At 41.2% G+C, this 25,235-nt stretch overlaps 1 protein-coding gene across 12 annotated transcripts in view; it reads right to left on the bottom strand.

Moving 5' to 3' along the window:
- Positions 1–25,235, bottom strand: part of OSBPL1A (oxysterol binding protein like 1A) — a 319,072-nt gene that overhangs the window by 70,056 nt on the left and 223,781 nt on the right. For all 12 annotated transcript variants that reach the window (XM_033933855.1, XM_033933854.1, XM_033933860.1 and 9 more), the window contains one exon: positions 5,194–5,269. In XM_033933855.1, the coding sequence (XP_033789746.1) occupies positions 5,194–5,269 (76 nt within the window). The remainder of the gene's footprint in view (positions 1–5,193; positions 5,270–25,235) is intronic.

The following is a 25,235-nucleotide window of genomic DNA, read 5'->3' as shown; positions in this document are numbered from 1 at the left end:
ACATAAAACCACGTGCCTGCATAATATCGATAAATACCTGTTTGTTCATTATGCCAACATATCTAAAGGCAGCTAACGCGGATGAGATCTCCAAACCAAGATCCAGCAGCAGTAACCCGCTGAAAAATTCATTTCCATTTACATATGTTGTTTTATATACATATATATATAAACCAACATATATAAGTATTGTTAAGGATATAATGGAGATTTTATGTATGTTTCAAGGAGTGGAGCCGTAACCAGTAAAGGTCCTGAGGACGCCGTTGTGGCGAAACATGGAAGTGTGTCAAATGTGATTATTGTTCATAATTTCCAAATATTTGTGACATTATGGAATGAGTTGTGTGAAAAAATGGAATCAACTGAAGAACATCTGCAATAAGAAACATTAAGTGCAAATTTTGCTGCTAACACATGGACATACGGGTGAACATTTCAATGAACTATAATAAGAGATATTTTAATTAAGTTGAATGAACTGGGGGGCTCAGTCTGTTTGATTATTGTATTGTAATGTGATGTAAGATGATAAGGTATATAATCAATTTTTGAATCTTTATTAATAAATGATATATGATATTGCTATATTAGCTTTTTGTGTTTTAAGATATTTATATATAATACTAGTCTTATAGCCCGCTACATTAACGGGTGCTAGAATATATGTCTGTGTCTTTCTTTCTTTCTTTCTGTCTCCCTCCCTCCCGCTGTCTGTCTTTCTTTCTGTCTCTCTCTTTCTTCAGCTGTCCACCACCATCCCTTGCCTGCTCCCCCTGTCCATCAGTAGCCCTTCTCCCATCTTTTATCTCCCGTGTCCACCACCACCCCTTCACTGTTCACCCTGTCCAGCGGCAGCCCTTCTCACTTTGTTTTACCTCCCCCCTGTCCAGCAGCACCTCTTGCCTGCTCCCTCTGACCAGCAGTAGGCCTCCCTTCCTGTTACCTCCCCCCTGGCAATCAGCACCTGTTCCCTGCCCCCCCTGACCAGCAGTAAGCCTCCCTTCCTGTTTCCTCCCCCCCTGTCCAGCAGCACCTCTTTCATGCTCTCCCTGTTCAGCAGGACCCCTTACCTGTTCCCGAACGCACCTGCTATTACCCGGATGGGATCACGAAACTTGCTTGCACTTTGCAATAGCAGGAGGTGGAGGCACATGTGCTGCTGGTTACATCCCCGTTGGAGAAGAAGGCTTAATTGGATCACTTTAACAACAACGGCTCCCTTAGTTCCTTTTTGGAGTTATTTTTAAGTTTAAAGTTGCCGTGGCGGCTCCTCTCTCGATCCCCGCCTGCATCATAAGCCTTCTCCTACGCAGGTGCGGCTCGTGAGAGGAGCCGCCGCGGCTGCTTTGAATTTAAAAATAAACTTTGGCCGTTTTAGATGCCACGGCGGCTCCTAACTCGATCCCCGCCTGCATAGTAAACTTCGGCGTGGAGTATGGGGTCTGTGACAAAGAGAACTTTGTAAGCGTGCATGCGCACTCTTGTCGGCCATGGACCTATAGATCAGGGATCACAGAATATGCCAGTAAGAGTGCGCATGCGCGCTTAGGGTTTTATTATTATAGATTAAAGCTATTGATAGGTGTTGATAAGTCCCGATAGATTGTGTATTGGTGGTCAAGCATATTCATTAGGGATATCTTGCAAACCCAACTGGCTGGGTATGTCCTGTGGATTGGGTTGAGAAGAACTGCTTTAAAGTGACTCGGTGCCGTTATTGCTGCAAAATAGGATTCTGAGAAGAAGCAGTCAAAGGGTATGAGAATTTATACAAACAATTATAATGAATAAGAAACCAAAAACACTTGATTGCCTATTTCTATAGTGTATCTGTCATGTTCAAAGTGTAGATTATGTTTATTTTCACAATTTTTTATTGATAACTCCAGAGGAAACAGAACAAAAACCAGTAAGTAATACAACTTTCATCAACCATTTTGTCTAAGACCCCCCTCCCCCCATGATACACAAAATCTCCCCTTCCCTATAAAACAAAATGGACTACTATTCCACTCCCCCCCCAAAATGAAACTATCCCTTAACTTACAAACAAAATGTGAAAGACCATGGCAATCCGCAAACTCAGAAAGAACCATGTATAGCCCAGATACACTAATAGAACAAAACAAAAACCACAGCATGATCATGTCAAACTGGGTAGCAGTAGTTGAAGCCTACACAAGTGGGTTAGCTGCATCTTCCTAACCCCCGCTCATCCCTTTAAATCATTTGAAAAAAAAAAAAATGGTTCTTATGACCCTGGGTTCTTATGAGTCTTTGAAAAGCTATCTGACGGGTACTAGAATTAGCTACCCAGCCATATATAGTGTATCTATAACAGTATACTTAAACCAAAATATATTACAAAGCATTCACGGTTGAATGTAATGTAACCCCCCCCCCAAAAAAAAAAAAAAAGAGCGCAACGAATAAGGTACAAGTGTAGATTATGTTTAACATTTATTGGCCAGTCAAAAAACACAATTATAAATATCAAAATCACCCCTCTGAGTCAGTCCTTTTCAGCTAATAGTAATTATCAGAACCAAGTTTTCAGCAAACTTCTAAAAATTAATACATTCTCTGCTTTCTGAAGATATCTAAATATTTTATTCCAAAAGGGGATAGAAAAAAAACCTGTGACAGATTGTTACCTCTCTCTCACTCTAGGCAATCTAGAAGTTCTGTATTGCTCAGAGAATGAAAATCTACTTTAATGCATTTGAATTAAGGGTATGAAGCCTTGCAAGTCACCACAGGAATATTTTTAGAAACCTTTCCTGCATAAAAGCACTTTTAAAACATTACCCCAGCTTATGCATGATGACCAAAATGCATGTACTTTATACAGCTTGTGTGTAGCTATGCTTTGAGGTAAACTTTGAGTAGAGAAGTGATTTACAAAGACAGTTTACAAAATATAAACATGCGTTAAATGCTATCAATTATTTCTGCTCCCTAGCAGGAGTATGTTTCTATTGTAATTACTAATTGTTTACCTCTATTAAAGGTACCCAAGGAGCTTTAGAAAAATCTCAAAATAGGCATCTTCTTAGCTTCTCATTCTATGAGTGGTAACTTATTATAAAATTACTCTCCATGTATTCATACTTTTTGCCCTGCCATAGGTCAGCTTCATATTATCACAATTCACTCGCTCCCGTTTAGATTATAGGCAAAACACCCCCTTCCGTCCTATTAAATCTCCTTTTTTTTTGGTCAAAGCGCGACAGCGCTAATACAGCGCATTCCTTTCAACAAATAGCTGATTTAAAAGCTTACAACAGATAAGTAATTTTACTGTCAAAAATTTTGGAGGCTGATATATTTATGATCTGCTGAGGTTAACTGAAACAAGTTTTTCTGGAAATCAATTGCAAGAATTTGTAGTGACAGTTTGATAATAAGTACTTTCTGTTGGTTTTTTATATCAATGGGAATCTTTATAAAAAATTAGTGCTCAACATACTTTAGTAAAAGAAGATAAATAATTTATATATAAAAAAGGAAAAATAAAGGAGATTTAATAGGAAGGAAGGGGGTGTTTTCTTCATGCTTGAAACCTGGTTGGGTTAATTGCTCCATACTTTGAGGCTTTTTTACCCCATTCTATTCACATTTATATAGAATTTCCAAATAATTGGAAGTAATAGAACAAAATAGTTATCTCAACAGTACATAATTCCACGGCGGGTCTTATTTTTCTAGTATTTAATATTTTTGGACCACGTGGTCCATTAGGATTTAATTCTTATGTTCACCCACATTAGCAAAATTGTTGTGCAACAAGCCAATTTCTGTCATGGAGGGCAGTTTGACTTTGGAAAGGACTTTAAGAGTTTCCAAATGGGGGGGGGGGGGAGAGATTCATTATATTAGTGAAACTATTTTTTTTAAATGAGAGTTTGGCATCATTAATCTGGTGTCAGGTCAAAAGGACGCCGGGACAAAGGCGCGCCCAGACAATTGAGCGCAGCGCGCGCCGCTCTAAATTACTGTTTTTAGCGCTCCGACGGGGGGGCATGGGAGGGAACCCCCCACTTTACTTAATAGACATTGCACCGCGTTGTGGGGGCGTTGTGGGGGGTGTGGGGGGTTGTAACCCCCCACATTTTACTGAAAACTTCACTTTTTCCCTGTTTTTAGGGAAAAAGTTCAGTTTACAGTAAAATGTGGAGGGTTACAACCCCCCAAACCCCCCATAACGCTGGCGCAATGTCTATTAAGTAAACTGGGAGGGTTCCCCAACAAAACCCCCCGTCGGAGCCCCTAAAAACTGTAATTTAGAGCAGCGCGCGCTGCGCTCAATTGTCGGCACGCGCATTTGTCTTTCACGCCGTTGTCTATGAACCCATTAATCTATGTAGGTCAACAGGATACTGTAACTTGACCTCTATGGGTTCAACAGGAGCTGTTAGCCGATGCTGGAAGCCTGCATAGAACAAGGCATAGATAGAAAGAAGTAATATTAGTGTCAAATTAACTTTTTCCACATTAAATTGAGTGTTTCAGTCAAAAAATGTTAAAAGTACAGTTCTACCAGATGCTGGAAGGACCCAAAAGCAGCAGCTCAGGAGATGGCATTGAATGCAATCTGAGCCCTATATGCTAGCCCAGGGGTAGGGAACTCCGGTCCTCGAGAGCCGTATTCCAGTCAGGTTTTCATTGGGATTTTCCCCAATGAATATGCATTGAAAGCAGTGCATGCAAATAGATCTTATGCATATTCATTGGGGAAATCTTGAAAATCCGACTGGAATACGGCTCTCGAGGACCGGAGTTCCCTACCCCTGTGCTAGCCATTAATTTCCCTACTCCAGGATTCGTGCTGTCATTAGAAAGGAGCGAGTCCTGCAAGATGACATATGTTCCTGCATATTTAGGACACACCAGTGGCATCTCTTGTGATGAGGTGCTGAAAGCTGGGCTCATGTGCTCATCTGAAACTGTGCATCCGGTTCTACTGACTTTTCTGCAACACAGCTGATTGGGAAACACTACGAAAAGCATTATCACTCCTCACTGCAACTGGACATTGTGGATGTTTCACAAACAGTTAAACAAACAAACAAAAAAAAATGCAGAAAAAGAAATAGGAATGGTGGTTAGTCTTGATAGAAGAGGATACAAAATGCTTCCAAAGAGTTTGCTTTCATCTGGTACATTACATGGCTTAGAGTTTTTACATACCATGCCAATGCATTTCCTTAAGATGCTCCAAATACTGAAATCATTTCTGGAAAACATTGGAGAGGGCAAGCTTGTTCTAGAAAGAAAAACATAAAAGTGTTTTGTTTTTTCCAGCATTCCTAAAGCCATAAACTAAGCAAGATTTTCTAAAATTAAGGTCTTATTTAACCAGCACTGACTCCAGGAGTTGAACCGTCAAAGAGAAGAAAAAGCTTAAAGCTAATACACATTTAGTGTTAGGATGACATCATAGGCACACTTTAAAATTTAAACCTCCAAATCTCTGGAATTAAAATTTACGTTAATAGCATAATAGGGACCCATGACAGGCACCTATCTAAAAAAAATAAGTTAGTCTGGATGCAACTTAAACCAATTAAAACACCAATTTTGATTATAATTGTTACAGAGATTTTTAAAATCATACAACCCAGTGGTATATGTCACAATCACAAAAATACTGTACAATACCACTTATATAGAACAATACACATCAGTATTGTTAAACCCTAACACTGTAGGGCTTACTAAGCGGCCTCAGAGATGGAGCCTACGCACAGCCATACAATCACAAGCTGAGATGATCCGCGTAGATGTAATACTCCTGCTCCAATCATTGGCCAATAAATACTTTTTTTTACTTTTTTTGTGCTATTTTTTAAAGCTAATATAAACCCTTCACCAATCACTACTGAAGATGTAATGCGTTTTCAAAAAATCTTCAGCGAATACTGTGCATATTGTCCAAATTTGAAAAACTAGACCACACAACTTATCTTATTGTTGAATAGTCTTCGCTGTGGGAGTCTTTTTTTAAAACCTCAGTTAGTTCATGTCCGTCTGCCAACGCAGCCAGCGTTTCGCGGGAATTACATACATCCACTGCGTCAGGGCCACCGGGACATTAACAATCACACGCACAAATCCATGAACTCCTTAGGCATGTCTAGTGGACTAGAACCCAACTCTCACACCATTTCATTCAATTCACACAGTTCCTCCATGACACGACTTTCTTCCTTGGATTCAGGATCACTCATTTCCTAATCCTGGGGCTCTGCTTTTACCGTCAAAAGCCTCCTCCTTCTGCCCAGCTCACCCGCGTTTAAATTAAAAGAAAAGCGCTGCATCGCGCGAACGCTGGCCTCGCAGTTTTCTGTCCACTGTGGCCCGCCCTCTCTGACTACTTCCTGTTTCCGCTAGGATTAGCCGCAGTGGATAGAAGATGCCAAAGCCAGCGGTAGCGCGGTGCAACACTTTTCTATTAATTTCAATGCGGCGGCTGGGAAGGAGGCAGCGGAAAAAGCTGCTGCTGCACAGGGAAGGCCGGGAAATGCTGCTGCACAGGGAAGTGTGTGTGTGTGTGGGGGGGGGGAAATGCTGCTTCTGCACAGGGAAGGCAGGGAAATTCGGCTGCTGCACAGGGTAGTGTGTGTGTGGGGGGGGCAGGATTGCGGGAAGGGAAGGGGGGGGTAAGGGAAATGCTACTGCTGCACAGGGAAGTGGTGTGGGGGGGAGCGAAAGCTGCTTCTGTGGCTGCTGCACAGGGAAGTGGAGGGGATCAAAATGCTGCTGTACAGGGAAGTAGGGTGGGGGGAAATGAAATGATGCTGCAAAGGGACATGGATGGGGAGGGAATGCTGCTGTGGCTGCTGCACAGGGATGTGGGGGGGAAAGAAAGACAGACAGCTAGCACCCATTAATGTAACGGGCTAAAATACTAGTATACACTAAATTATTAATTATTGAAGTCTAATTCTAATAATCTTTCAAGGTCCCTTAAGAGAAAAGACTTTTCGGTTAATGATAGCCTTCCATTACTCTTCAGATTGGGGATAAAAATCTAATTTGCCAAGACAGGGCAAGTTTTCTCCATAAAGTCATGAAACACCTTCTTGCTCAGTTGGATCCTAATAAATACCACATACACACTCACAAACAAACATATCCACAGTCACTGCAACTGGCTTTTCTAACTTTAGGTAACAACAGTTCTAGCTCTGCCAGCTTTTTTCTATGGAGTCACTAGTCTCAATGATTCAATATACTGTATAAGATCAGCTTTCTTGCTTCTTGCTTTAAAACCATGAGGGAGCATTCTTTGGATCATTTACAATTTTCTTTCCCCCATGAGTCAGGCATCAGGTCCCTCCCACATGTCTATACAAAACATTGGGCTGGCCCCCACCCTCTCTTTCTATGCATACTATCAAAACAAATCTACTGGTCTCATATCTTTCCTTTATGTTATTGTAATCTGATCCTAACAATCTCTCGCTGACCCAGCACCATTAACGTCTATTAAAAATCCAAATTGCTCAACTCATCTTCCTCCAATATCATTATGATCATGCAACACTTTTTCCTGGGTCACTATTCTAGCTCACTACAAAATCACCACTTCAACAAAAATATATCTCAGAAGCCCAAATATATACAATGAAAAATTCTTAGTATATATAGACAGACAGACAGACAGACGTCTCTCACTCATTCATAAGATAAATGCAGAAGGAAAAGCCTCAGGGCATAGCCTGGGACTACAGTTCTCACAGACCATTCAATGTCCCCTCCAAGTGCATTTGCTCTGCTCTGCATCACCTTATTACTTCTCTCTTCACATTCTCTATTTATCTACTGTAGAAAGCTGCTCTTATCCTGTCTTCTAACGATCGTCATGCTTTCTAATAGTCTGAACTATACACTTAAAAACAGCCCTCTCTTGGTTGGTGGGTCATGCTCCCTCTCTAGTCATACTCAACTCATGCCAAAAGCTAACTTTTTTTCAAGTTGCTTTTAAATATTAAACTTCGACTCTTCTTCACTATAGCCTTGTTGATTTTAACCATGTTTGTTACAATAGATACAATTTCCACAGTCTCATCGTATCTGTATCCCAAGCAAGGTACATACATCATGGTGCAGGAACAGCCATACATTTCTAGCAGTGCTGCATATGATTAAGAGTGCAACAGAACAGACAAGTAGTAATCGCAGTAGCACAGCTGCTTGTCTTTTCTAGCATAGGTATTTTTCAATGCATCCACACTTATTCCTTCTATTCATTTGAACAGTGCTTTGGGAAATTTTATGCATCCTGTAACAGGAAAGGGATTTGATAAGCCACCTTTCTGTGGCTACAATCAAAGCAGGTGCCCTCCCCCCCCCACCACCTTTCATAAAACTGCTGTTGTAAGACGCTCAGAAATAAAAGATGTATATTAGGATAAAAAAATTGGCACCAATACCTCATCTTGTTTTCTATTTATAAACCTCAATACCACAGAGACATATACAGTATACAGATCAGGCTAGTGTATGATGAAACAACTGTTTATTGTGGTAGACCTGGCAACTGACACCATGAAACTGTTCAGAAAAAGTACCAGACACAATCAGCCTCAGCAATGAATAACCTCTTATCTCAGGGGATGCTGAGATCACTGGTACAACTGAAAGAATGAATCTGTACAATTTGCCAATATACATATACTGGATACCCAGTGGCTTCTTTGTGCCCTAAGCCTAGACTAGTATTTTTAATTTAAAAAAAAAACCAACAAAAAAACACATCTAGCCTTTAAATAGATGCTCCCTCATATATGAAAGCAGCCTAAATAGGTATTATACATTTATGAAATGATCATCAGTTAGGTACAAGCAAAAAACAAAAGGAATTGAGCCCAAAATATCCACAGAGAAGAAAATTTGCAAACGCAAGCAGTGTCTCACTTCCGGCTCACCACACAATTGTTTTCCACATACTCACCTTTATAGGACCCCCAGGGACCCCTGAAGAAGACTTTTTGTCGAAACGCGGACCGTGTTGGGTCCTGTATCCCTAGCGGACTAGGTCCTTTAAGGCTCTTATGTGGATGATTTATTTTTATGTGGATGGAATTATTTTATGTGGATGATTTCAGTGTACCTTTGGAACTTTGACACTTTCAAATAAAGTCCATTTAGGAACATCGTCACTCCACAGAGGTTTTTTTGGTTTTCATCAGTTAGGTACAACACCTGAACAAATCCAGCCACAAATTAATCCTGTGACAGCATGTTTAGCTCCAATCAACCAGAGGGAAAAATGCCAGGTCTGGAAATGGAATCTAGTCATGCATGATAGCGTAGACTGTGGTGGCCCCACATGAAGGCTAATTTTACAAGATGGTGCCTAGGTGATCAAGACACATATGCTGATCTTTCTCCATAAAGGCACATATAGCACAGTTAATTTCCTGCAACAGTTATTATCCAAGGACATCAGGCAGATATTCTCACATGTGGGTGATGTGCAAAAGTGTACTATCACATTATATTTTTCAAAGTCTCTGGTGCGCATCCATTTGGTCCTGGTGCTTTAGTTAATTTCAGGGATTCTATTCTGTCTCTCGTGGGTCTTTTCTAGTGCATTTAATATGTCACCTTGTTCTTTAGTCAATTTTGGAATAATAATTTTATTAAAAAAATGTGTTGCATTCCTGGATATCAAAAGGTTTTTGCGAATACAAGTCTGCATAATATTGTACAAATTACTATCTAATGTGATTCTCAGTAGTATATAGTTGTCCCTTAATGTCTTTGATGGATAAGATCACCTGATTTTCCTGTATTGGGCAAAATAATTTAGCTAACTACCGGCCTTCCCCCCATCTATACCTTTGGTAATAAATGTCCCTAGCTGCTCTTTGGGCAAAAATTTCATCAATTTTCCTTCTAAATACGTTTAATTTCTATCAATCAATCTCAGTCATGCTGGCAATATGCTGCCTATATAGCAGCTGAAGAGAACCAAAAGTTCTGCCTCTTGCTTTTTCCTCTTTTCTGAAAAGTATGCAATAATATAGCCTCTAATAACACTTTAGATGCTTCCCAAAACTCTACTGGATTAATACCTGGTGTAGTTATTACGGTGATATTCCATCCAGTGTTCCCTTAAATATTTGTTAAACTCCAGGTCCTTGTATAGATAGAAAGGAAACAACAGCTCTAAGTAGAGTCAGAAGTGATATGTAAAGACTAGATCACCGGCGAATGATCAGATAAGGGAGCCACCAAGATTTGTTCTTCATCTACCGGGGACATCATAGAGGAGAAAAGCAAGAGGTTGTCCAAACAAACGTATACATTATGAGGGTTAGAGACGAACCCGCCAGATATCTAATAGGTCCAACTGACCAGTGAGAAAGTTTACCCCCTGAGCACTATGTTCCCTAGGGCACTTTTTTGGTTGGGTTACAATCTATCATAAGAACATAAGAATTGCCATCTCCGGATCAGACCCTGGGTCCATCAAGTCCGGTGATCCGCACATGCGGAGGCCCCGCCAGGTGTACTCTGGCATAGTTTTAGTCCCCATATCACTGTATGCTTCTCAAGGGAGATGTGCATCTAATTTACCCTTACCCGTATCACTCTATGCCACTCTTAAGAAGAGTGCATCTAATTTGCCCTTAAATCCTAGAATGGTGGATTCTGCAATTACTTCCTCTGGGAGAGCATTCCAGGTGTCCACTACTCGCTGCGTGAAACAGAACTTCCTGATATTCGTCCTGGACCTGTCCCCCCCTCAGTTCAGTCTATGTCCTCTTGTCCGTGTCACATTGGACATTGTAAATAACTGCTTTCCCTGCTCCATTTTGTCAAATCCTTTCAGTATTTTGAATACTGAATGAGGTTGGCTTTAATGTTAAAATCCCCTCCAAGAATCAGCCTATATTCGGGATATTGTACCAACTTAGGTAGGACCTCTGAGAAGAAACGGCAATTATAAACATTAGGAGCATAAACATTGCGAAATAACACTAAGACATATCTGCCCTCTTTCTCCTGAAGAACCTTGTGTACATGAAATGCGAGTTGTTTATGGAACAGGACAGCCACCCCTCTTTGGCAACTACTATAGGTGGAGCAACATACCTTACCTACCCGTCTCTTTAATTTATCATGCTCTATGGTTGTGAGCTGTGTTTCTTGGAGAAATACAATATCTACTCGGTCCCTCCTGAACCAGTTTAAGATTTTTTTTTCCCGTTTAACAGGTGAATGTATTCCATTCACATTAAGTGTGGCTATCTTGAGTTTAACCATTACCCAGGAAATTGCAACCCCAACAATAATCCAAAATTCACAAACGCCCCCCAGCTAGGCCCAAACCCTATCAAGAATTTCCTCTATAGGAATCGCAAAAATTAGTACAGGTTCCCTTAGTTGAAATAACCACCTACACCCTTGTAACAGCATGTGTACTGAAAAACTATCACAGTGCTGTTCACCATCTTGGATTCACTCATAATTGCTCTAGTCTTCAGAATTTTGGGGATCTTTGCGGGCACACCTCACTCCTGATACTCCAGAGAGAATGAGCCACACCTTGCTCAATGCAAACTCCTGGGAGGTAGTGAGATCTGCCCTGAAAATCGGATTTAAGCGAGGTTTTTTGCAGGCTTTTAAGTGAAGTGCCGTGGAGCCAAGCTGAAGCACATCTGGCTAGATCGAGTGCATCATGTGACCCCGATGTGTAAGTGTTAAGGAAGGTGAATTCCAGCTTGGAAATGAATGTAGATGTTACTAGGAAGTGTCTATGAGCCAGGCAGAAGAGAGAAACCTTGTTGCAGAAATCAATAACCTCGCATTAGGATGGCTTTGGTATTGGCAAACTCCCCAGTACAGCAGCAGTTTTGAAGTATAGCTTGACTTACTATTGTAGTAATCTGATAATATCTTTAGACTAGCAGACATAGAAGTTTCAGGATGTAATTAACCTGATTAAAATGCAGAATTAATTTCCATTCCAGTGGAAAACACTGGGTTGGGAGTAAGTTTCATTTTCCGGCTGATGCTCAGCATAAATAGCATGCAAATAGAGAGGACCAGCATTAGGCACAGCTCTTGTGTGCAGGCCCAGTACAGTGCATGGCTGTAATCATGGAGCACTGATTAGCAGCAACAAGGGCAACTCCCCCCCCCAAAAAAAATAAAAAAATAAAATAAAACCCCAACTTTCCAGCCACAGCTGAATCCTCTTTGGCTGCAACAAATTCAGACTTTTTTTTCTTGAGTTACACATTAGTTTTTGACGTGGCTATTAGGCACGGGACATACAACACATGCACATCAGACATGCAGCTCAAATTAAAGCAAACTAATTAAATTAAATTAAACTGCTCAAATTAAAGCAAACTGCTTCTACCAGGGAAGTCACTGACAGCTCCAGATCTGCTGGAAAATTTGCACAGTAAGAGATGCACATTCCATGCTGTGCATTACACAGTGCGCTCATTTTAAAATTACTGAGCCTTTTGAAATTTGAATACCTGGATGTTCGGAGGGGAGATTCGGAGGAGAGGAAATTCAGGAGAAGCTGGGCTCCAATTTGGAAGGGATTGTCCCCTAGAGCTCGCAGTTCTTTATTGAACTTTTGACACTGGAGTGCTGGGGGGAGGTGGGGGGGTTTGGTTTCCGTGGGTCTTCGTGAAGGAATGACATGTAAGACCCGATTGTTTTAGCATTTTCTCTTGTTAGTGGTTGTTGGTTTGTGGTGACCTATATTTCTATTTTTAAGAACAAAGACTTAATAAAAATGATTTAAAAAAAAAAACCCTACCCCAAAAAACTACTGATCTCCTTGAAATGCATTTGCATAGGATTCTCTGTGGCTTCTACCATGATTGGTAAAAGTTCCCAAGAACCCTTTTACGCATTGGAGGCTGAGCTAACTTGCAAGGCAGACTGGCTACAACCAGTCTTACTTGCACGGAAAGCTTTTGAGCATCAGGACCTTAGTGGACAGAGCGAGAGGAAGCAATAGGGATTCAGCAATAAATCACACACTACTGAAATGTGCAGCTGTTTTCAGTGGTATGAACGTTTTGTTGAGGTTTGATATTTTCTACAGGACATGCAGAGGTTCCCCACATCACCCAATGGCAAAATCATTATATTGATTTGGAAGTACTTTGAATGTTTTCAAATTTTATGAAATGTGTTCTCTTAGGAGTGAAGGACAATATAAAAGGTTTTGTCTTACCAGAATGTGCAGCAAAAACTACCATTATGCCACAGTATAGTTCAGGCCTGCTGGGTGTATAATTTAAAAATTAAAATGATTTGGGAGGTTTTTGACCTGTTTTGCTGGGATCTTTTAGTCTCCGTGAAGAAACCACGTGGATGACTTCTTATCTTCCGTTCTGTTTAGGTTGTGTCTGTTTTCTGAGTGTTGCATCTTTTACTTTGTATACGAATTTTAATAAATAAAAATTTCAAATGGAAACAAAAAAAGTTTTTGGTTAGCAGTAAAGTAATAAACAAGTTGAACGTCCACAATTGCATGTCTCCTTCCTCCATATGGAAACAGACTTATGTGAGGGGGTGGAAAGTATCTATTTGTACAGTATGTTGGATGTGAAGAGTGCAGGTACATATATGTGGAGATTACTGCAGCCTGATTCACAATTCAATTCACAGATTCTGTTTGGCTGAATCAAATCAATTTGTTTTGGGGGAAAAAAATGTGGACTCACCGATTCAGGCCTGTTCTTGGGCTTTCCCTCTGCTGGCATCCTTCCTTCTGATGTAACTTCCTGTTTTGCAATTATCGGAATAGCTGTCAAAACTAGACAGATTGTTGCCCTGATATCTGTCCATCTATATTTTAGTAGATTTATTTGAAAATAACTGGTGTTAAACCAGCTGGTTTTCATGGAGTTGTATTCTTCTTACTCTGCAGACCCCTGGTCTGCAATTGTCACTAACACACTTCTCTTATCAGTACCTTACATTCTCTTTTAAATCTCTCCCTCCTCCGCTTGCTTCCCAGAGAGTGAATAGTGGGTCATTTGCAATACTGCAGCACAATCAACCTTACTCCTGTCCCATATATCGGTCCCAAATTCCATCATGGTTTTGGTTACCATTACCTCTGCTGATTGACTATTCTAGACATCTCAGTATTTTCTCAAATTTCTTCTGAATGATTCAACCCTGCAATTTCAAATCATGATCTCTTATTCATGCATTTCTTTCTCTCTATGGAAAATCTCACCTTCTTATAATTTATTGAAGTCAAATATTTGGATGCTTCTATATCTTTCCTTGCACCAGTTAATTCATTTTCAACATTCTAAGTCCTTTTATAAGGTCTGAGTTGCAGACTTTGTTTCACTTTGGAAATCGCTCCCATGTCCTAGCAAATGTATGACCTCCAGAACTGAACAGAGTAAGTACTCAGATTAAAGTTTCACTGGATCAGCTACACTGGATCAGCTACACAAAGGAAATATATTTCCTTCCCTTCTGTTGATACTCATTCAAACAAGCACACTGTTGATATTCCTAGGCTTGGTTTTTTTAATACATTGTTTACTTCCTGTTACTCAACCAGTTCCTCACCCATCTTACATAGCTGGATAAAATCAGCATTCATTGGATAAAGTTTCACCAAGGCCTTGGCCCTCTGGGACCTCCCATGTTTGTTAATCTTCTAAATCTGACTTTAACAGAACCACTATAACAGACTGGAAGCTGCTCCCCAAATCTCTCCTTACTCTGACTAATAGACTTTCTGCTTCCATAAAACTGCACCATTGATATACATATGCTAACTGCAGGAGACCCTTCAAGATAGTCTCCACACCCACACAGTGATCCCAGCTTAGGCCCTCCCATCCACCCCTAGGCACACATTACACATATAGACCCACCTCCAAATCAACCCCAACATACCCCACCTGCTACCCAACCAAAACCTACTGCAGTTCCATATCCTTAACTGAGCCAACCTAGCCACCATACCCACTCCAAATTACATAGCCTTCATAATACCAATGTTCTCCTACTTACTGCAAATTACCAACATGTATGCCAACATTTATTCCCCCATCCCAGTAATCACAGGCCAGGGTCAATATGGTGACCTCTGTCATCGTCCCCACAGGAAATCCTTACCATGCAGACCCCTGCTACCTTAAGCCTATCCATCAGATATGACCTTCTCACAGACAATAACTGGGATGCCTTCCTAATTACCAAAACCTAGCTTAAAGATAATGACAAAACTAACTTGGGAATACTGTGTTCTCCAGGATATCAAGTGATAGCTTACTCATGTACTGACACTAGAAGTGGAAGAGTAGCCGCCATCATTAAGTCCAACCTCAACCAAAGTCTGATAGAGGCCATCACACTAAATGCACTAGAGTGCCTCACCTTCTCTGTGGGTCACAACAGAGACCTGACTCTCGCCTTGTTATTACAGAGCACGACACTCCCCAACGACTGTCCTAGATGACCTACTATTCCATCCTCAGCAAACTGGTCATCACATACAACCAAGTCATCATACTTGGAGACTTCAACTTCCTAAAGCAGCCCTTTCCAGTCAGTGAGAACATTTAATAGGGTGGACTGGCACCTCACAGCAGATTTCGTACTAAATAGCCACTTTGGGCCTCCCTGCAGAATATCCTGAATGCTATTAGGCCCCATCATGAGTATTACTCCATGTCAGATATTGCCAATTGCTCTGTTTTCATTCCCCTTCATGAGCTCTCAAGGGACCTCACAACCTTTACATATGCCAAACAATATTAATTTACCAGAGTACCCCAGGGTTTGTCTCACTCACCCACCATTTGTCTGCTTCCAATTTACGATGAAGGAAAAACTATCCTTTATTCATGATACACTAACAGCCTGAAGAGACTGAACTTAAAGGTTCCAAATCTAACAGCTTTCTATAAAAAAAAAAAAAAATCAATTTTCTGATCAATATCTTCAAGCTTGACCACAACCTCGTTAGTAAATTTATATAGTTATAACACACTCTCTGTCAGTTTGACAACATGCCCAGTACCCAATAAAGATACATCTTGCTTTGATCGAGAATCTAAACAGCCAGCTACTGGTTTTGGCATTGTGACAACTTTGAGCATATTTTACTTTAGGGGCAGGAGCAGTATCAGACTTGAGTAATTTACCTAAAGGTGAGGGCTAGCACAAGATTAACATTAAATGCATTCAAAGAGGTTGAAGGGGGGAAAAAGAGATTCCATCTTCAGAACTGAGGGAAATACCCTCACTAGAGGGAGGGAATTATATACCACCTCCACTAGAATCCAATATGATATATCTATCCAATAAATGCTTTTATTCCACAAATTCCTTGCAAAAAGTTCCCATAAGAAGTAGCCAGGGAAAATAAACATTTGACCCTTTCATAATATATAGATCCATAAAAACATTTCCTTATAATCTCACCTTTACTGAAGCAAATCTCTTTCAAATAACCAAGTTTTTAAAACTCTCTGAAATCACACATATCTATTAGGTTGGTCTTGTTACCTATGACAACTCATATAAAATTAAATCGTAAATCATACACTCATCAAACCCAGTGAGATCCTGATGAAACAATTAATATTTGTTCTCCAGTAGCTCTGAAGGGGTTCCAAAAGAACGTTTCCATTTGTGCATATGCCTAAGGCCTTGCCCCACAATACTGGTTGATTTTATAAGCAATGGTGGCAGAAAGATGACATCACAGCAGGGAAGCAGTGAATCACCATAAGATCTTAGTATAGCTTTCATTCATATCTCTGGTATTATATACCACCACAGCTACTTCCTTTCTCCCCAATAATTTGATACAAATCAATTCTCTCATATCTCCTGGCATCCATCAAAATTCTAAGTTTTGGGTTACAATTCCACGTAAGTAGAGGTAAGGTTAACCCCACAGAATTTTGGTCGCATTATGATATTATTGCTAATCAAGATGAAGAAAATGAGAATTTTATGAGTTCCTGGATCAATACTAGCGCCCATATTTTAAACGAAATGGCTCCACTGAAAATAAGAAGAAAGAGACTTAGAAACTTAGAGGGTTGGTTTGATTCAGAGCTTTTAGAGAAAAAGAGGGAACTAAGAAAGCTAGAGAGGCAATGGTTAAAACTAGGAACTTTAGAGCTTAGAGAGGTTTGGTGTCAAAAACTGAAATACTATAAAAACTTAACCAAGGAAAAGAAAAAAAATTTATGCCCAAAAAATTGGTAATGTATCTACAAATAGCAGTAGCCTTTTTAAACTAGTTACATAGTAACATAGTAGATGACGGCAGATAAAGACCCGAATGGTCCATCCAGTCTGCCCAACCTGATTCAATTTAAATTTTTTTATTTTATTTTTTTTTAAATTTTTCTTCTTAGCTATTTCTGGGCAAGAATCCAAAGCTTTACCCGGTACTGTGCTTGGGTTCCAACTGCCAAAATCTCTGTTAAGACTTACTCCAGCCCATTTACACCCTCCCAGCCATTGAAGCCCTCCCCTGCCCATCCTCCACCAAATGGCCATACACAGACACAGACCGTGCAAGTCTGCCCAGTAACTGGCCTAGTTCAATATTTAATATTATTTTATGATTCTAAATCTTCTGTGTTCATCCCACGCTTCTTTGAACTCAGTCACAGTTTTACTCTCCACCACCTCTCTCGGGAGTGCATTCCAGGCATCCACTACCCTCTCCGTAAAGTAGAATTTCCTAACATTGCCCCTGAATCTACCACCCCTCAACCTCAAATTATGTCCTCTGGTTTTACCATTTTCCTTTCTCTGGAAAAGATTTTGTTCTACATTAATACCCTTCAAGTATTTGAACATATGAATCATATCTCCCCTGTCTCTCCTTTCCTCTAGGGCAGGGGTCTGCAACCTTTAAGACATAAAGAGCCACTTGGACCCGTTTTCGAAAAGAAAAAAAAACTTGGAGCCGCAAAACCATTATAAAACAAATCTAACACTGCATATATTGTTTCTTATCTTAATGCTATATACAGGATCACTAAATTGAAAATAAAATCATTTTTCCTACCTTTGCTATTTGGTGATTTCATGAGTCTCTGGTTGCACTTTCTTCTTCTGACTGTGCATCCAATCTTTCTTCCTTTCTTTCAGCCTCCTGTATGTTTCCTCTCCTCCAGACCTCATTCTCTCCCCCAACTTTTTCTTTCTGTCTCCCTGTTCCCCCTTCTTTCTGTCTCCGTGCCGTCCCCCAAGCCACTCGGTTTGCTGCCACCGCAATCGGGGAACAGCCCCCAAGCCACCGCCGTCCCAAGCTTTCCCTGCAGAAGTGTTGCGCTGACCAGCATTCCGCTCCCTGACGTCAATTCTGACGTAGGAGAGAAAGTTCCGGGCCAACAAGGCATTTCTCCTCATTCCATCCAGCCTGAGCCCCATCTCTCCTTGATCCAGCATTTCCCTTCTGTGTCTGTCAGAATTACCATTCCACCTATTTTCCAGCATCACCCTTCTTTGTGTCCATCTCACCTATATCCCTATCTCACCACTTTTTCAGAATCTTCATTTGTCTCTGTCCTTATCTTTACGCCATGTTCACCATTTGCCCTTTCAATGTCTTTATCTCCCCCCCCCCCCACTTTTTCAGCATTACTTCTATGTCTCTATTTCACCTCCTCTTCATGTCCCCTCTGTATCTCTATCCTTATTCAGTAGGTCCTGCTTACCCTTTCTCTTCTTTGTGTCACTATCTCCATTTTCAGCTTTCCCCCCTTTTCCATTGTTAATGCACCCTGTAGCCAGAATCTTTCCACCCTCCCTCCACTCCGGCCCAGCCCAGTATGAAAGATTTCCTTTTGTTTCCCTCCCCTCTCTCTTTCTCTCTCTCTTCTCCTCCCTCACCCACGAGTCCTGCATCTGGCCCTCTCCCTTCTACCTGCACCTGGCAACACCCCCCTGCTCCGCGGCTCTCTTCAGCAACTCGTCAGCAGCAGTGATCAAGACAAGCTGCCGACATCGAGGCCTTCCCTCTACGAGTCCCGCCTTTGTGGAAAAAGGAAGTTGAAACAAGCAGGACTCGCAGAGGGTAGGCCCCGACGTCAGAAGCTTGTGTCGATCGCTGCTGCTGAGTTGCCGAAGAGAGCCGCGGAGCAGGGGATGTGGCCGGAAGCAGGTAGAAGGGAGAGGGAGATAGGAAGGCTGTAGATCTCCGGAGCATGACACCGACCCCGGCCAGGATGATTTCTTTTTCAGGCACCTTACAAGTCCAGCGTCGCGGGGGAAATAGCCATGCTGAGCAGTGAGCTCAGCACTACACAGATGAAAGCCTTGCTTGCTGATTGGTCCGGCGGGGCGGGGCTGCCGGACCAATCAGCAAGCAAGGCTTTCATCTGTGTATGTGCTGAGCTCACTGCTCAGCGTGGCTATTTCCCGCCGCGACGCCGGACTTAAGCTGCATGCCTGCGTGACACACTACCGGAGCCGCAGCAAAGGTGGAAAAGAGCCGCATGCGGCTCTGGAGCCGCAGGTTGCAGACCCCCGCTCTAGGGTATACATATTCAGGGCTTCCAGTCTCTCCTCATACGTCTTCTGGCACAAGCCTCCTATCATTTTCGTCGCCCTCCTCTGGACCGCCTCAAGTCTTCTTACGTCTTTCACCAGATACGGTCTCCAAAACTGAACACAATACTCCAAGTGGGGCCTCACCAATGACCTGTACAGGGGCATCAACACCTTCTTCCTTCTACTGACTACGCCTCTCTTTATACAGCCCAGCATCCTTCTGGCAGCAGCCACTGCCTTGTCACACTGTTTTTTCGCCTTTAGATCTTCGGACACTATCACCCCAAGGTCCCTCTCCCCGTCCGTGCATATCAGCTTCTCTCCTCCCAGCATATATGGTTCCTTCCTATTATTAATCCCCAAATGCATTACTCTGCATTTCTTTGCATTGAATTTTAGTTGCCAGGCATTAGACCATTCCTCTAACTTTTGCAGATCCTTTTTCATATTTTCCACTCCCTCTTCGGTGTCTACTCTGTTACAAATCTTGGTATCATCTGCAAAAAGGCACACTTTTCCTTCTAACCCTTCAGCAATGTCACTCACATACATATTGAACAGGATTGGCCCCAGCACAGAACCCTGAGGGACTCCACTAGTCACCTTTCCTTCCTTCGAGCGACTTCCATTAACCACCACCCTCTGGCGTCTGTCCGACAGCCAGTTTCTGACCCAGTTCACCACTTTGGGTCCTAACTTCAGCCCTTCAAGTTTGTTCAACAGCCTCCTATGAGGAACTGTATCAAAGGCTTTGCTGAAATCCAAGTAAATTACATCTAGCATATGTCCTCGATCCAGTTCTCTGGTCACCCAATCAAAAAATTCAATCAGGTTCGTTTGGCACGATTTACCTTTTGTAAAGCCATGTTGCCTCGGATCCTGTAACTCATTAGATTCAAGGAAGTACACTATCCTTTCTTTCAGCAACACTTCCATTATTTTTCCAACAACTGAAGTGAGGCTCACCGGCCTGTAGTTTCCTGCTTCATCCCTGTGACCACTTTTATGAATAGGGACCACATCCGCTCTCCTCCAATCCCCAGGAATCACTCCCGTCTCCAGAGATTTGTTGAACAAGTCTTTAATAGGACTCGCCAGAACCTCTCTGAGCTCCCTTAGTATCCTGGGATGGATCCTGTCTGGTCCCATCGCATTGTCCACCTTCAGTTTTTCAAGTTGCTCATAAACACCCTCCTCTGTGAACGGCGCATAATCTACTCCATTTTCTCGTGTAACTTTGCCAGACAATCTCGGTCCTTCTCCAGGATTTTCTTCTGTGAACACAGAACAGAAGTATTTGTTTAGCACATTTGCTTTCTCCTCATCACTCTCCACATATTTGTTCCCAGCATCTTTTAGCTTAGCAATTCCATTTTTTATCTTCCTCCTTTCACTAATATATCTGAAAAAAATTTTATCTCCCTTTTTTACATTTTTAGCCATTTGTTCTTCCGCCTGTGCCTTCGCCAAACGTATCTCTCTCTTGGCTTCTTTCAGTTTCACCCTGTAGTCCTTTCTGCTCTCCTCTTCTTGGGTTTTTTTATATTTCATGAACACCAACTCTTTCGCCTTTATTTTCTCTGCCACTAGGTTGGAGAACCATATCGGCTTCCTTTTTCTCTTGTTTTTATTGATTTTCTTCACATAAAGGTCCGTAGCCATTTTTATCGCTCCTTTCAGCTTAGACCACTGTCTTTCCACTTCTCTTATGTCCTCCCATCCTAACAGCTCTTTCTTCAGGTACTTTCCCATTGCATTAAAGTCCGAACGTTTGAAATCTAGGACTTTAAGTATCGTGCGGCCGCTCTCCACTTTAGCCGTTATATCAAACCAAACCGTTTGATGATCGCTACTACCCAGGTGAGCACCCACTCGAACATTAGAGATACTCTCTCCATTTGTGAGGACCAGATCCAATATCGCTTTTTCCCTTGTGGGTTCCGTCACCATTTGTCTGAGCAGAGCCTCTTGAAAGGCATCCACAATCTCCCTACTTCTTTCCGATTCCGCAGACGGAATATTCCAGTCCGCATCCGGCACGTTGAAATCTCCCAACAGCAGAACCTCCTCTTTCCTTCCAAACTTTTGGATATCCACAATCAGATCCTTATCAATTTGCTGCGATTGAGTCGGAGGTCTGTAGACTACACCCACGTAGATAGAAGTTCCATCTTCTCTTTTCAGAGCAATCCATATCGCTTCTTCCTCTCCCCAGGTCCCTTGCATTTCGGTTGCTTGGATATTGATCTTTACATAGAGAGCTACTCCTCCACCTTTATGACCATCTCTGTCCTTCCTAAAAAGATTATATCCCGGTATGTTTGCATCCCATCCATGTGATTCACTGAACCATGTCTTTGTGATAGCAACAATATCTAGATCTGCCTCTAATATCAGGGCTTGCAGATCATGAACTTTGTTGCTTAGACTGCGAGCATTTGTGGTCATCGCTTTCCAGCTATTTTTCAGCGATACTCTCCTTTTTCGTATGGATTTTTGTGTCGTTTCACGATTGTTGTATTCCGTTGCAATACTAAGAAATGAGTTGCTGATATTGCTTATGTTGCAGCCTTTACTACTATCACATCTTTTCTTTTGCCGGGGTGGTCTCTATAATTGTCCTTCGTACATACACCACCCCCACCTTCTAGTTTAAATGCCTAGAAAAATATTGTCTAAATTTCTCTGCAAGGTTTCTTTTTCCTGCTGTAGTAATATGTAGCCCATCAGTGCAATATAGCTTCTTGTCCTTCCATGTATTTCCCCATCCTCCTATGTACCTGAAGCCTTCTTGATGACACCAGGCTCTGAGCCATCTATTAAAGTCCTCTGTGTTTTTCACTCTTTGCTCTCCCTTTCCATATGCAGGCAGTATTTCAGAAAAAGCTAAAGTCTTTACAAAAGGTTTCACGCCCTCACCAAGCTCCCGAAAAGCTTTCTGTGCTGCAAGTGTGGAGTTGTTGGCCAGGTCATTTGTTCCCAGATGGATAACAACATCAGTGTTAAAATCCTTAGTTTCTTCCTTAATTATAGTCAGTATTTGCCTGGAACTCCTGGTAGCTGAGGATCCTGGAAGACATTTCACTATTTTGGTCTCCTCGCCCTGTGTTCCAAGGTTAATGCCTCTGATGATGGAATCCCCCAACAGTAATAGTTTTCTGTTTTTGGCTTTTTTATTTGTACTTAGGGTGCGCTTGTTCTCTTGAGTTACCTTCATTGGTTCCAGTCTCACCTCCCTTCTGTTTTCCTGAGTATCGCAGTGCACTAGTGGAGCGAAGGAATTCTGTAGAGGTAATATTAGTGAAGGTGGTGTTTCTGTGTTACATGTCGCAGTCTTCCTGAGCCTACTGTGACCCATTTATTCCTGGGCTGTTTTATTCTTTGAGGTAGAGGTGGTAAGTTGGTATGATTTTGTGGAGTGATGGAAGCTGCTTTAATTGTATTCAATTCCTGTTTAAGTTTGCCGAACTCCTCCTTAATACTGGCAAGTTGAAGACAGATGGGGCAAGCCTTAAGCCTCCAAATAGTATGTCTTGGAATTAAAGCACCACAGTGATTGCATAGAATAAAGGTCATCTTGATTGGTTGTGAAGTGACTTGATTTGAGTAGTCCTGATTATATGTGTCTCTATATATGAATAGTTGTCCCTGGGGTTGGTGGGACTATAAGTCTTACCCTTATTCCTATGAAGGGAAAGGGAAAGAGGAAATAAGATTTAACAGAGGAAAGAGAAGGGTTTATTTTTTGTGCTTTTTTTTTTTTTTTTTAGTAAGAAATAGGGATGAGAAGAGAAATTAAGCAGATATAATGCTGAAAACCAGTGAAAAGAGCAGAATATGAAATGCTGAGTAACTTAGCTTTTAGAAGTTCACAGGGCAGCCTTGTTCACAGCAATGTCCCAAAGATAATGCAATTAACCTTAGAAGTAAAACAGAGCCCCTCCCTTCTCCACCTAATCAGCAGAAAACAATGGCTGAATACTAGTAAGACAGAAATATAGGCTCTATACCACCTAAAACACAGTATTTTAAACAAAAATGCAGGTTCTATCAGTGCTACCCTAAAACACAGGATTTATAACAGGATTTTCCCTACTTTAGTCACCCTGAGCCACAGGCACCAGGATTTAATTAGAGTTAACAAAGTCTTATCCTTTTTCCTATGAAGAGGAAATAAGATTTAATAGAGGAAAGAGAAGGGTTTATTTTTTTGTGTTTTTTTATTTTTTATTTTTTAGTAAGAAACAGGGAGGAGAAGAGAAATTAAGCAGATATAATGCTGAAAACCAGTGAAAAGAGCAGAATATGAAATGCTGAGTAACTTAGCTTTTAGAAGTTCACAGGGCAGCCTTGTTCACAGCGATGTCCCAAAGATAATGCAATTAACCTTAGAAGTAAAACAGAGCCCCTCCCTTCTCCACCTAATCAGCAGAAAACAATGGCTGAATAGTAAGACAGAAATATAGGCTCTATACCACCTAAAACACAGTATTTTAAACAAAAATGCAGGTTCTATCAGTGCTACCCTAAAACACAGGATTTGTAACAGGATTTTCCCTACTTTAGTCACCCTGAGCCACAGGCACCAGGATTTAATTAGAGTTAACAAAGTCTTACCCTTTTTCCTATGAAGAGGAAAAGGAAATAAGATTTAACAGAGGAGAGAGAAGGGTTTATTTTTTTGTGTTTTTTTATATTTTTTTTAGTAAGAAACAGGGAGGAGAAGAGAAATTAAGCAGATATAATGCTGAAAACCAGTGAAAAGAGCAGAATATGAAATGCTGAGTAACTTAGCTTTTAGAAGTTCACAGGGCAGCCTTGTTCACAGCAATGTCCCAAAGATAATGATCTGTATGACATCCAGACATTTACAAATCCTGTAGAAGAATATACTGTGAAGGCAGACAATTTGGCTGATTTTTTTTTTTATTCTAAAGTATAAAAATTAAGGCATTCCTTAGTGAGCTCTTTAGACTGTCACTGGGATTTTGACATTATTCGGGACCCAGATTCCCCCAAAGTTAACATGAGCTGGTCCAATTTTTCTAAGACAGATTGGCAAACATTTAATAAGCTCTACAACAAGTATATTAAATCACACTGTAGATTGGACAGTTGCCCTCCAAATCTGCTAGTTTGGATTAATCTCCAATTATCTTTAGGAAAGTTCCCAGAAGACCAGGACCAAATTGTGACAACACCTATTAAGAAGAATAATAAAGAATCATCAAATAATATATTCAGTTGCAAGTATTCCACTGGTCACCAAGCTAATGGAGGGGATGGTAAATGCTGAACTAATTACCTATTTAGATAGGTTTAATATACTGCATAATAACCAATCAAGTTTTAGATCTGGCTTTAGCACAGAAACAGTTATGGCCTCATTACTAAACTACTACATTCTCTTTTTTAGTTAAGGCACTAGCGCTATGATCTTGCAGTTGGATCTAAGCTGCGCCTTTGACCTGGTAGATCATACCATTCTACTGGTTAATCTAGAATCCATTGGTATTACAGAAAATGTTTTTAGTTAGTTCCAGGGATTTCTAGGCAAACAATCATATCGGGTATTCAAGGATGACAATTTATCTTACAGCTGGAACAACATTTGTGGGGTACCTCAGGGTTCCCCCCTATCTCCGACTTTGTTCAATATTTATCTCATTTCACTGGGCAACCTGCTGCAA

Source organism: Geotrypetes seraphini, chromosome 2, assembly GCF_902459505.1.
Source record: "Geotrypetes seraphini chromosome 2, aGeoSer1.1, whole genome shotgun sequence".
NCBI classification, from domain to species: domain Eukaryota; kingdom Metazoa; phylum Chordata; class Amphibia; order Gymnophiona; family Dermophiidae; genus Geotrypetes; species Geotrypetes seraphini.
Note: the sequence above shows the minus strand (reverse complement) of the source record. Positions and strands in the feature narration are given on the sequence as shown.